The sequence below is a fragment of the Hemicordylus capensis genome, chromosome 12 (genome assembly GCF_027244095.1).
Source record: "Hemicordylus capensis ecotype Gifberg chromosome 12, rHemCap1.1.pri, whole genome shotgun sequence".
Taxonomy (NCBI): domain Eukaryota; kingdom Metazoa; phylum Chordata; class Lepidosauria; order Squamata; family Cordylidae; genus Hemicordylus; species Hemicordylus capensis.
In genome coordinates this window covers 4886919-4900372 of record NC_069668.1, presented here as the reverse complement: position 1 = coordinate 4900372, position 13454 = coordinate 4886919, and the positions used below count along the sequence as shown (strand labels likewise).

The 13454-nt window shown below is 44.3% G+C and overlaps 1 protein-coding gene across 18 annotated transcripts in view; it reads right to left on the bottom strand.

Moving 5' to 3' along the window:
* The window catches only part of BCAS3 (BCAS3 microtubule associated cell migration factor), a 535871-nt gene that overhangs the window by 409262 nt on the left and 113155 nt on the right, over positions 1 to 13454 (bottom strand). For all 18 annotated transcript variants that reach the window (XR_008311725.1, XR_008311724.1, XR_008311723.1 and 15 more), the window contains one exon: positions 11850 to 12020. Coding sequence is in view for 15 of the 18 variants with exons in the window: in XM_053274524.1 (XP_053130499.1) it covers positions 11850 to 12020 (171 nt within the window). In the remaining 3 variants the exon portion in view is untranslated. The remainder of the gene's footprint in view (positions 1 to 11849; positions 12021 to 13454) is intronic.

Sequence of the window (13454 nt, the reverse complement as noted above, 5' to 3'; positions counted from 1 at the left end):
GTCCTTCACCCCGAATCACAAACTGCTTTTTCAGAACTTGGGAACCTTAAAGAGAAACCTGGGGTGATATTAAGGGTTAAGGTGGATAGCAGGTTGGAGAAAAGATGGAGGAATACTGGTTCAAAAGAAACAAGCTGCATGTGCCCAGTTACCCCTGCTAACTGGGCAATGAATCAACTTTTAACATGGCAATTCTCTTTATTGAGCAGGGGGAGAGCAACTGGCCCTATCCACTCCCAGCACAGTACTTCTAGTGACTGCTGCTGGTCTCTATTTTATGTTTCTTTTTAGATTATGAGCCCTTCGGGGACAAGGAGCCATCTTATTTGTTTGTTATTTCTCTGTGTAAACCACCCTGAGCCATTTTTGGAAGGGCAGTATAGAAATCGAATGAATGAATGAATGAATGAATGAATTTTTATACCAGCCAATTTAGTTTAAACTCTCGTTGGCATGCTCTTCACAGAGGATTGAGTGCCAGGGGTTAAAGCAGCAATCGTCACTATTTTTCAAGCGGGAGCGGCTTTGGCAAAAAAACCTTCAAGGCCAGAGCCATTTCCCACTGTGCTGACCTCCATTCAGTACAGCACTTTTATCGGGGGGGGGGGCACCTGTGAAGAGAGACGAAGACTTTTCTTAGTTGCTGGAAGCCGCCTCTGGCCCCTGGGCCTTACGATGCAGAACGCTGGCTTAAGGGATTCCCCAGCTGATGCAATCCAGGGAGGCACATGTTGCCCAAGCTGCTTGAAGCAGGTGTTGCCTTCCAGAATGCAATCTTCTACAAGCATAGATTTCACCCAGCAGGGAAATCCATGTGCTCAGTGCCCATTGGGAATGTTGGGATCTTGCCATGGCATGCTAGTCTGTACGTTTTGTCTCTATGTACCAGCTTGGGGGAACATAGGAAGCTGCCTTCTACTGAGTCAGACTGTTGGTCCATCTAGCGCAGTATTGTCCTCACAGACTGGCAGTGGCTTCTCCCAGGTTGCAGGAAGGAGTCTCTCCTGGCCCTATCTTGGAGATACTAGGAAGGGAATCTGGAACCTTCTGCACGCAAGCACGCAAGTGCTCTTCCCAGAGTGGCCCCATCTCCTAAGGGGAATATCTTACAGGACTCACACTTGTAGTCACCCATTCAAATGCCAACCAGGGTGGACCCTGCTTAGCAAAGGGCACACTTCATGCTTGCTAACCAACCACCTAATGGCACAGCAGGAAATGACTTGCCTAGCAAGCCAGAGGCTGCTGGTTCGAATCCCTGCTGGTACTATATTGGGTAGCAGCGATATAGGAAGATGCTGAAAGGCATCATCTCATACTGAGTGGGACGAGGCAATGGTCAACCCCTCCTGTATTCTACCAAAAGAAAACCACAGGGCTCTGTGGTGGCCAGGCGTTGACACCAACTCAATGGCACACCTTTACCGCAAGACTAGCTCTTCTGGTCTTGTGGTAGTCATGGTTTGTTTGTCAGCTTCTTACTTGCTGTCTTTAATTTCAAACTGAGAGGTCCCCTTTCTCTGCATAAGAGACTATTAGTCAGCTGTTTTGGTTTTTTTAAGATAAAGTGTGCCGTCAAGTCGATTTCAACTCCTGGCACCCACGGAGGCCTGTTGGTTCCACTTTATTCCACAGCAACAAAGATGTTCAAGGGTCTGGAAAGCAAAGTCTATGAGGAAAAATAGAAAGAACTGGATATGTTTAGCCTGAAGACTGAGAGGGTTAGGGTTAGAGGGACGTGGACAAGATAGCTGTCTCCAAATACCTGAAGGGCTTTCTCACAGAAGAGGGCAAAGAATTATTTTCTGCTGGCCCAAAGAATAGGACTAGACCAAATGGGCTTAAGTTTTACAGAAGGGTAGATTTAAGTTCAACAGTAGGAGAAATGCCTGAATGGTAAGAGCAGTTCGACAATGGAGCTGACTACCTTGCAGAAAGGAAGGCTCTCCCTCACTAGTGGTCTCCAAGCAGAGGTTGGGCACCCATCTTTTGGAGATGCTCAAACTCTTCAAGGACCCTCCAACTCTAGATTCTAAGCCTAATATAAATTCTAGGAGTCTGGCCTTCTGTACATCGAGGCCTGCTGTACATCAGGCTCCAGCTCGAGTACTCCCTCTCGGGGTTCAGCTATCGCTCAAGGACCTGGCTTTAACTTTAACCATTGACTTCTGGGACAGAAGGTTGTTATTATTGATTTCTTCCTTGTATGAAGGTGCCTTTCTGAAAGTTTGATGTAATGCACTGGAGTCCCCTTCGAATGCGATACCTACATACAGGGGCGTGAGGCAGGGCTGCATTTTAGCTCCCTTATTATTTAATCTATATATTAACTCGGTGGTCTCCTTTGTATCTACACCTTCCACGCATCCTCCCAAAATAGCAAATAAGCATGTATCTATTCTCTTATATGCAGATGAAATGGCAATCATGTCCCAGACCCCAATTGGTTTGAGACGTGCTTTGGGTCTCCTCCCAAATTTTGCTCCCAAGAGTCCATTGAGATAAATTATGGAAAAACTAAAGTCCTAGTCTTTGCAAAACGACCTAGGCAATATTGTTGGTCCATCAATGGTCATAGGATTGCACAGGTCAACTCCTTCAAATATCTAGGAGTGGTTTTTCATTCTTCAGGCTCACGCAATGCCCACCTCAAATCCACATTGTTGACGGCACAGTTAACTATGAACCTTATTACATCTTTTCATTTCTCGAGGGGGGCTTCTTATATTCCCACTGCAGTTAAACTATTTGTATCTAAAGTCCACTCTCAAGTGCTGTACGGAGCCCAAATAGGACCTGTCAGCAACTTTATGGCTTTAGAAGCCCTGCAGTCTAAATTTCTGAGATCTATATTGTTAGTCCCCCGATGCGTGCCCAATGTTGCGCTAAAACAAGAGGTGGGTATGATTAGATTGGAAACTTGTTATTGGAGGAATATCATATTATTCTGGTTAAAATTTGTCTTCTCTTGTGTAGGATTGGCCTCCCTTATTAAGACTGTTTCCGATTTAAGTGGAAGACCCAAATTGTTGACAAATTGGCTCACTATGGTTTCTCTCAGGATGAGATTATGAAATTGGGATATGATCGAGCCAGGATTGAGATCAAACAATGTATCATGGACATGGAACTGCAGGAAGAAGTCGCTTCCTTGCCCAAGAATATCTTTCTGGGGGATCAAATGTTTAACATTAAACCAGCTAGCTATTTAAGTCTAATTACCATTCCCAAATTTAGACGTGCTTTGACGCTCGCCTGTCTTAATGCGCTTCCATCTGCTGTTATGGAGGGAAGATTTAAAGGTACCCCTTTTTCTGCTCGACTTTGCCCTTGCGGATCTGGTCAAGTGGAGACAACTGTGCATGCCATTTTATACTGTAACTTCTATAGGGACACCCGCTTAAGATTAGTGTCCCCTTTGTTGCAATGTTTTCCTGGGCATTTGGATGACTTCTATTTGAAGTATTTACTGTCCAGTCTTGATGACAACCTAATCAGTAAAATGGCAAGGTACTGTTATATCATTTGCACCATCCGCTTAGGTTTTCAATAATGTTCTGCTTTCTTTTTTCTGTGATTCCTGTTTTATGATTGTAATGGAGGGTGCTCTGCTCAGTAAGGTTTTTAGTAAGATCTATCTGGAGTTCACCACAACTGCCTTAATTTTAACCTGTCAGTATTGTGTTATAATCTGTCTGTTTTATTATATTGAGTTTTTTTTGCAAGTATGTATGTTTTAACTATGTACTGGTCTATGACCGCAATAAAGGACTGACTGACTGACTGACTGACCCTGGCTAGAGATGTCTGGATGTGTCTGGCCATGGATCACCCTGTATAAGGGCTAGAGAAAGGCAATTATTCTGATGAAAATATTGTTTTTAAATCTTTTCGTTACTGTGTATTCTTCATCAGCTATTTAGGATGTTTAGCAGATTTATAGTCAGGCACAAAACTGCAGGCCTTTGAGAAAGATCATTATTTCAGACTAACTTTGGGTGGTCCCATCCAATGAATTAATTAAGTCAAAAATCAAAAGGTCAAAAGAAAACACTTTTTAAAAAACTCTTGCCACTAAAAGTTTATGCGTTTAATTTTAATTAGGGGGAGAGTTTAAAAAGAAAGAAAGAAAAGAGGAAATCTATTTCTACTCATTGCAACTAATTAAAGGCTCCAAAGAAACAGCCATAACATCTAACTGAAAAGTTTGCTAACACTTCATTAAAAGGAAGTTTAAACAAGCTCACAAACCTTGTTAATGTATTTGGGTTGACCACAAAGTTGTTTGGGCTTCTTGGTAATTATTTTTATTCGGCTTGCAAATATAAACACAACAGCCAAGTCCAATAATTCAACATTTCTACACTCGCTCTCTTTCTTTCTAAGGCCACAGTTCTGCTTCAAAAACCAACCCTGTTTGGGGTTGCTGCTTTTTATTTTAAAAAAACCAAAACTTTAAAGTAGAATTACCACACAAACAGCTACTGCATGCAAAATTCACAAAAATGTCTATATGCATATACCAAGTTGAATACAATATTTTCTTCCAAGCAGATCTGAGACACAGTCCCGTAGAGAGAACTTTTGTTCTTCTCTGCACCCCACGTCCTCAAAAGTTCTGGAGGTGAAAGTAAGGAGATGGGATGCCCGTTGTAGGGCAGGGACAACACTGGGGAGGGTGGCCAACACACGCATGCCATCCTTGTGGGCTTCCAAGAAGCATTTGGGAGACCATTATGGGAAACAGGATGCCCGGCGACCAATGCCTTGGATGGGAGCAGTGCTCTTCTTATGAGACCAGAGTTTAAATCTCTGTTCAGTCCTGGAACGTTTGCGGCAAAGATGGGGGGGGGGGGCTTGAGTCGAAGCTGCAGTCGAAAAACCTTTGGCTGTAAACTTCAATTTTTTAAACGTTTCTAATGTTGTATCCATGGATTTGCTAAAGAGACCCTTTCTGTCAAACGGTAAATGTTCAATCCGTTCTCTTGTGTCATTTTGCAGTGTGGTAGAGCGCAACCAGGCATAATGCCTGAGAGAAATTGCCGTGGTCATTGTCCTGGGCTCAGTTTCCACCAGGTCCTTGGTAAGAAATTGGGAGCCTTCAGCAAACAGCAGTAAGAGACAATTTCAGATTTCAGGCATCATGTTCTTGGCATTGGTCAGAGATCTGGCTGTCGTAAATCGAAAGCTGTCTTTACACTTCCTCTCCTTCCTCTCTCCCTCCCTTCTCTCCTGCGGTTACCCTTGTGTGTGGTTGTTGTTCCTTAACTTTGGATTTCGGCACATCCCCCTTAGACCTGATCACAACACTTGGCCGGGGTTGGGTTGGAGAACTCTCCCCTGGATGAAGGGTTGAGGTCATCCTACAAGAAACAAATACTTCTCAACTCCATTTCCCCCCTCCCCCAATACACTCTTATCAACCAATCATATTATGTGTGAAGGTAGGGTTTGTAAGGCTGTCAAGATTTGGGTGAGAATAAAGGCTGTTAATTTTTAATCACTTGTCTGTGTGTTTTCATGGGTCTTGGACGAGCAGGACAAGCCAAGCAAAAGGCAAAGTACCATGACTTCTGAACGCTCTTTTCCTTTGGGAAGAGGGAATTCTGATGTTCCAGTCTCTTACAGCTTTAAAGTGCTTAACTGCTGCCTAGTAAGTTTTGCTGACTTACTAAGAACCTCATCGGATTCCTTCATAAAATCCTCTGGCTTCAGTGTAGAAACTTCCTTTTGCAAGGAATCCCAAAGACAGTAATTTTAACAGGCCATGCAAGCTGCATTATTCGAAATGTGAATGGCTAAGATTGCAGTAGAATAAACACAACGCCTGAGGACATCAAGTTTTCTGCCTTCTTTATCTGAAGGGATTGTTGGCTTTGCCCCCCCCCCACCCCCCAGGAAAAAGTCCTATGCACACCCTTGGTAGTGAGCTCACATCTGATTTGAAATGTGAACCAGCAATTCATAACGCTGATTCTTAATCTCTGTGGGAGAGGCAAAGAAAAGCCCTTTTGGAAATCAGCCTTGCCTGCAACCTTAGAGAGCTGCTTCCAATCAGTGTAGACAATACAGAACTAGATGGACCCATGCTCCAACTCGGTATAAGGTAGCTCTCTATGTTCCTAGGACCTCCACGTTCAGAAGCTACAGAATAGCAACCCTGACAGGAGAGGGGGGCACACCTTCGAGCCTTGCTCATGGGCTTCCCAATGCCATTGGGTTGACCACTGTGGGAAACAGGATGCTGAACCAGGTGGGCCTTAGGTCTGATCCAGGAAAACCCTTTTCACACCCTCACTATGCAGCCCTAGGGTAGTGAAACCAGAGTGGTGTTGACCTGGCAAAATTGAGAGTGCAGGAGTAAGATCTTTTCCGCTTCTGAAGATCACATTGCAAAATTCCGAGGCCCACCCTCAGCACTGGAAAAGTATTAAATTGTTAATTCCAGTGGTGTTTCGAAATCCCGAAGGCACAGGAGTACAAGAGCCGGCTTGTTATTTCTGGCTGGGGATGATCCGAGAACAGAGTCCATACTTCTGTCTGTAGTTATTCTGTGTTATTTCAGGGCCTTCAGACAGAAAAGGAACCCTCAACTTAGCAATAACATCTTATTTATATTTCAGCATGTACTTGAATAACTCAAGCGCCATCATTTTTACTAAAATAAAAGGAGGGGGGAAGAAATACCCCCCCTCAAAGTTTTTCATAATATCCATTAAGTAGGCTAGCTCACCATTACTATGAAGATCAAAGGCCAACTTCATTCAAGACAAAAATCCTCTAAATCATATATAAGGCAACTTAAAAACCTAAGATAAATCATTTTATTTCTAAAGCTATTGCAGGAGGAGTCTGGGAGCAGACACTGAACGTCAGAAATAATGACTGCATTAAAAAGGGCTTCATGAGAAATTTATGAAGCAAAATTTATTTCTTCCTTTTTTTTCTGGCATTATAAGAAAAGCCAAGAGAATATTTTCCAGGAAAGAATAATAAATCCCAAACGGACCAAGAGTCTTATTCTGTGAGAAGGGAACCTTGTAAAAACTTAAATGAAATATTTGGTAATTTTTTTCCTTGGGGTTCTATGTTATTTTGCGATTAACACAGCAGGGCCTCAGAGGTCAAATGAATAACTGTCATTATTCATGGGCTAGAGAAAGGTATTTCTTTGAACCGACTCGTGAGAAACAGACTCAACGCAACATATTTAAAGCTGGAAAGGCGACTGTTGTTTTAGCAAAATGTGGGAGGGGTGGAAAAGATGCTTAGCATTGTAAAGTTGTATGCAACAGTCCAAGCTCCAGTGGAGACAAGAAACATGGCCGGGCCACAGCCTGGCATATGCCCTGATCACATCCAGATTAGATTCTCACTATGGGCTCTATTCAGGACTGTCTACGAGGACTTCTGTGCAAAAGCTTCAACTGGTTCAGAATACAGCTGCAAGTCTCTGATACAGACAAGAGAACCTTCTCATACCTCTTCTTAAAGGAGTTTCACGGTTTGTTTCTGGGTGCAATTCAAAGTGCTGGCTTTGACCTATAAAACTCTAAAGAGTTTTAGACCTATGAAACTCTGAGCCAACTGGGATGTCCAAAGGACCGCCTGCCCCAATGGGAATTTATTGGTGGGTGCCCTCCCCATGGTAGTAACCATGGGCAGAGTCTTCTTAGTTGTAATAACCGGTTTATGGGCACTTCTCACATAGATGCACCCAATGGCTGCCTTGATGCGTTTGTGGCATTACACACCAGGGGCATTCTCAGGGTTCTAACCAGGCTAGGAGATGCACTTTACCCACATTTTGGAACTAGGTGCGCTCCCATTTTCCAGTTGTCTGTGAATAAAAAGCAAGAGAGGAGGAGGAGACGGAGGAAGAGATCTCCTGCTAAGTGATCTCCATAGCTGGGTCAAAGGGCTTTTGAACTCCTTGTTCAAGAGCTGGGGAGGATGCAGCCCTCCAACCAGCTGCTGCTCAACAAAGGGTCAATTCAAACACAATCTGCAGACTGGGGACTTAGGAAGTAAACATGTGTGTACACACACGCACACACTTCCTCTGCCTCTTCCTTCTATGGCTCCCTGTTTCCTTCCTTCCTCTTCCTTCTATGGCTCCCTGTTTACCAGGGTCATGCCTGATTTTCTAGCCCTAGCAGTCACTATCCTCATTTTGGCTTCAGAATTTGGGGGACGGCCTTTTTAAGAAAAAAGAATGTACCATGCAGACATATGCATTATACATTTCAGCCTCCTTCCACAGATGTTCAGTCTCTGAATGAGGAGCAGGTGCATCTTGAGTCTAGTGTGGATGCATGTAAACCAGGGCTGCTCAACTTTGGCCCTCCTGCAGATGTTAACTTACAACTCCCATAGTCCCTGGCTATTGGCCACTGTGGCTGAGGATTATGGGAGCTGTAGTCCAGGATTATGGAAGCTGTAGTCCAGATGTTCAAGCAGGTTTCAGAAAAGGCCGAGGAACAAGAGACATCATTGCTGATGCACGCTGGATAATTGAGAAATTCAAAGAATACCAGAAAGAAGTCAATATGTGCTTTATTGACTACAGAAAAGCCTTTGATTGCGTTGACCATGTCAAGTTGTGGAATATCCTTAGGAAAATGGGCGTCCCAGAACATCTCATTGAGAGAACCTGGATTGGAAGAAAATGAGCATGGTTTTTAAGTTGGAGGAAGAAACATCAATAACCTGTGCTACGCTGATGACACCCCTGTGATAGCTGAGAATGCGTATGATCTGCAAGCTCTAGTAATGAAAGTCAAGAAGCACAGTGAAAAAAAGGGACTACAATTAAATGTAAAGAAGACTAAACTAATGACAATGGGTACAGCAACCAGCCTCAGAACTGACAATGAAGACAATTGAAGTGGTCTTCTGCCTTTTAGGATTGACCATCAACAGTAAAGGATCCAGCAGTCAAGAAATACGCTGCAGACTAGCACTTGGGAGGGTTGCAATGAAGGCCTTGGAAAGGATATTTAGATGCCGAGACATGTCTACACCTACAAAGATTAGAATCGTTCAGACAATGGTTTTCCCCGTGACACTCTATAGATGCGAAAGCTGGACTTTGAAGAAGCAAGATAGAAAAAGCACTGACACCTTTGAACTTTGGTGTTGGAGAAGACTTTTGAGGATACCATGGACAGCCAGGAAAACAAAACCAATGGATCATAGAACAAATCAATCCAGAATTTTCATTCGAGGCACAAATGACCAGGCTCAAACTATCATACTTCGGACACATTATGCGAAGACCCAGCTCCCTTGAGAAGTCTATAATGCTGGGGAAAGTGGAAGGAAAGAGAAGAGGATGACCAGAAGCAAGGTGGATGGACTTGATTACAACAGCAATGAATGCACCACTGAGAGACCTTAACAGCCAAGTGGAAGACAGATCATCCTGGAGAGAATCTATCCATGTGGTCGCTAAGAGTCGACACCGACTTGACGGCACTTAATCAATTAGTCCAGAAACAGCTGGGGGGGGGCAAAGTTGAGCAGGTTACCACTAAAGGCACTATGTCAAGCACACCAGTACGCACACTGCAGCTGGTGAGGTGCCTTACCAGCTGTCTGTTAGGTCAGAGGTTTTCAGACTTGGGTCCCCAGATGCCCTTGGACTGCAACTCCCATCAGCCTCAGCGGCAGAGGCCAAAGACCCAAGTGTGAGAACCTCTGACTTAGGTCGGTGTATTAGGGGACAATTATGCTTCTTCTCATATAACCGCTTTGGGAACTTTTGTTGAAAAGCAGTATAGCAATATTCGCCATATTCGTATCTTCAACCGAGTATCAGCATACAGAGAACAACAGGCAATCTGTAGTAAAAGAGTGGGGGGACCCAGACAGTAATCCATAGTGCAAGAAAAGAAGCATTACCCCGGAGTCTCCCTGTTCCCATGTCTGACATGTTGGAGGGTGTTCATGTACTCAAGCCGAATGACGATCTGCTCCCTAACACACACTCGAACAGACACTGCTGAGATGCCTGAAGTTTGGTGAACAGGCCTTTCAGGAGGCCACAGTCTCCACCGCAATTGCTCTGGGCCCCCGGGTTCAACTCCGTTACAGATTCATTGCTGCAGTCAGGCCATGCCTGCCTTGCCAGTGGTCACTGCCAATCAACATCAACATCCAACCAGGGCCAGGAAAACGCAGAGTGGCATTTCACACTCAGCCCTGTCAAAAATGTCACTTTGTGTGAGGCCTCTTCAGCCGCACACAAGCTGGCTTGTGTTCACTCCCAATTAGCACTCCCTAGCCGATAAATAATCTTACCCTTGACAAAGGCAGGCAGGGGGCGCAGGGGGAGAGAAATCAAGGCTATAGTTTGCATCTGTTGGCACAAAAGCATCCAAATAAGCCCACAGCTGTGGGAGGGGGGGAACTAGACTCGACACAGGGCTTTGGTCCAAAACAGCAATCCAACACCACCTCTTCCACCCTTTCTTCATGTTTAGGAAGAAGAGGAGAGCTGGTCTTGTGGTAGCCAGCATGAATTGTCCCCTTTCCCAAGCAGGGTCTGCCATGGTTTGCATCTGAATGGGAGATACATGTGTGAGTACTACAAGATACTCCCCTCAGGGGATGGGGCTGTGGCTCAAGGGAAGAGCATCAGCTTGCAAGCAGAAGATTCCAAGTTCCCTCCCTGGCAGCATCTCCAAGACAGGGCTCAGAGAGAGACTCCTGCCTGCAACCTTGGAGTTGCCAGTCTGGGTAGACAATACTGAGCTTGATGGACCAAGGGTCTGACTCAGTAAAAGTTTGGGGGTGGGGAGTGGGGGGAGATAGCAATAGCAATAGCACTCACATTTATATACTGCTCTACAGCCGAAGCTCTCTAAGCGGTTTACAGTGATTTAGCCTATTGCCCCCAACATTCTGGGTACAGATGTGGCTGTAAGCTCAGTCGTAGAGCATCTACTTGCATGTAGAAGGTCCCAGATTCAATACCCGAGAGTATCTCCAGATAGGGCTGGGAAAAGACTCTTGCCTGGAACCTCGGAGCGTCGCTGCCTGTCAGTGCAGACAATACTGAGCTAGAAAGACCAATGGTCTGACTCGGTATAAGGCGGCTTCCGATGTCCCTGTAATGCCACAGCACTGCTAAGTCTCTCTCTAAACTAAGCCTGCTCCACTTCGGCCCTCCTGCATCCTTGACCCAGAGCTGCTGCATTCAGGGCCGACACTGTATGGACACATCGGACTCTGCTGGCAGCACAGTGGCTTTTAAGCTGTGGGGAAACCCTGAGATTCCTTGGATGTTTACGAGGGGGTTCCTCAACCAGAAGACCAGTAATGGTGGTCAAACTGCACTGAAGGGCCCTTTGTCCATCACTACCCACGTTCTTCTGCACTGGGCATGGCAGAGCATTCCCCAAAGGCAGCCTTCTGCCTGCTACAGAGCACAAACTTTAGGCTCCAGAAGTCCCGGTGCGGACACCGCAGGTTTCCATGACACACACGCAGGGATTCCCGGGCAGATTACATAAGATTCCCCAAGGATAAAAAAGTTTCTGTATGACTGAGTTTAGTGTACAGTGGTCCCTCGACTTACGAACTACTCGACATCCGAAGTTTTCGACTTACGAATGACAAAAATGACCGGAAGTCGTTGCCGGTTTAGATGCGGCTTCCTCGACTTACGAATTTTTAGATGCGGTTTCCTCGACTTACGAATGTTTCCAGACCTCCGTGGGTGCGCTTTTCAACTTACGAAAATTTCGACCTACGAACGTGCCTTCGGAACGGATTAACTTCGTAAGTCGAGGGACCACTGTAAGCTGGAAGCGCAGACACGTTTGTCCATCTGAGCGTGTTCTGACCTGTCCTTCTCCGACCATCTCGGTGTCGATCACTGTGACAATTCCAGGGACCAAGGGACTGCGGCGTGTATTGCTATGCGCTAAGATTTCTTCTTCCGTTGCTCCCGATGGCAGAGTGCCCGTCAGCTGCGTCACAACTTTCCCCACCATGGTGAGGCCAGTTTTTATTGTCTGCAGGTAAAAAAAAAGGGGGGGCAATCACAAAACTTAGTTTTTTCCATTGCACTTGTAAATCACAGAAGATCTACAGTCATGCACTCTTAAAAGGGTGACTTCCTTTACACTTGCAAACTGTATCTCCTTTAAAAAGCTGCGCCGAAATAAGGAGAAGAGTGCACATTAAGAAATAAATGTTTATGCAATAGACTTAGATACACAACAAGCAGGATGGCGCTATGTAATGAAAAACTTAATACTGTATTCGGAGAGAGAGAAAGAGAGAGAGAGAGAGAGAGAGAGAGAGAGAGAATGAAAATGAGAATTTTCACCACAAGAAGTTCAGTAGAGGATCGTTCAATCACCTGAATCTCTAGTGAGCCTGATAGAATCCTGGCATGTCCTGGTCCATTTCTCTAGACTAAATAACATTTTTGACATGTCTAAAAGTGCTCAGGATCTGGTTTTAAAACTTCAAAGAGGGGGTGGCGTTTGGAGAGATGCAGATTTCCCCCCCCCCAACAGTTAATCTAAGATTTTAAAGATTCCTTTTTTTTAATTAGAAACATCCAATCTGTTCTGGGGTTTGTTTGTTTTTTAAATACTTGCATGGATGCATCAGTACAAAATTACTCTAAATCAAATTTAAAATAATATAAATGATACCAATAATAAAGCTAAAAGAAACTGTACATTTCAACAGTACCAGTACTGAAATATTTGTTTTCACAGAATCACAGCAAATGTGCCACCAGCTGGATTTTTAAAAGGCCCCAAATCTAAATCTTTTACCATCGTAACCAGAGTAATTCAGGATGTGCAACTGTTACCATAATAACCTTCAGTATTTTACAGAGGCAAGTTGGCACTATGGATCACATGAATATATTGTAAACCGCCCAGGGATGTAAGTTTTGGGCAGTAGAGAAACATGTTAAATAAATAAATTAAACCACCCAGAGATGCAAATTTTGGGTGGTATTGAAATATGATAGATAGATAGATAGATAGATAGATAGATAGATAGATAGATAGATAGATAGATAGATAGAATATTAGAGGCATTAAGTCAGGTTTGCACATAATCGCCTGCCTGGTTACCTATGGCGAGTAAAATCTGCCTCCAGGTAGGGGAGCTTTTGAAAACTGGATTCTTTCTGATAAACAATAAATAAGTCACAAATAACTAGCACTTAGCAATAGCAATAGCAATAGCACTTACATTTATATACCGCTCTATAGCCAGAGCTCTCTAAGTGGTTTACAATGATTTAGCATATTGCCCCCAACATTCTGGGTACTAACACAGGGGGAAGAGTTGTGGGCTAGTGACTTTGTGCTCGTGTAATGCTGCTCTGCAAATTATTGTGGCATTCAAGCAATCTCTTCTGTGGCCTGAGTTGCCAGAGAGCTTTTCAAATAGCTTCATGACTTACATTGGCTCACATC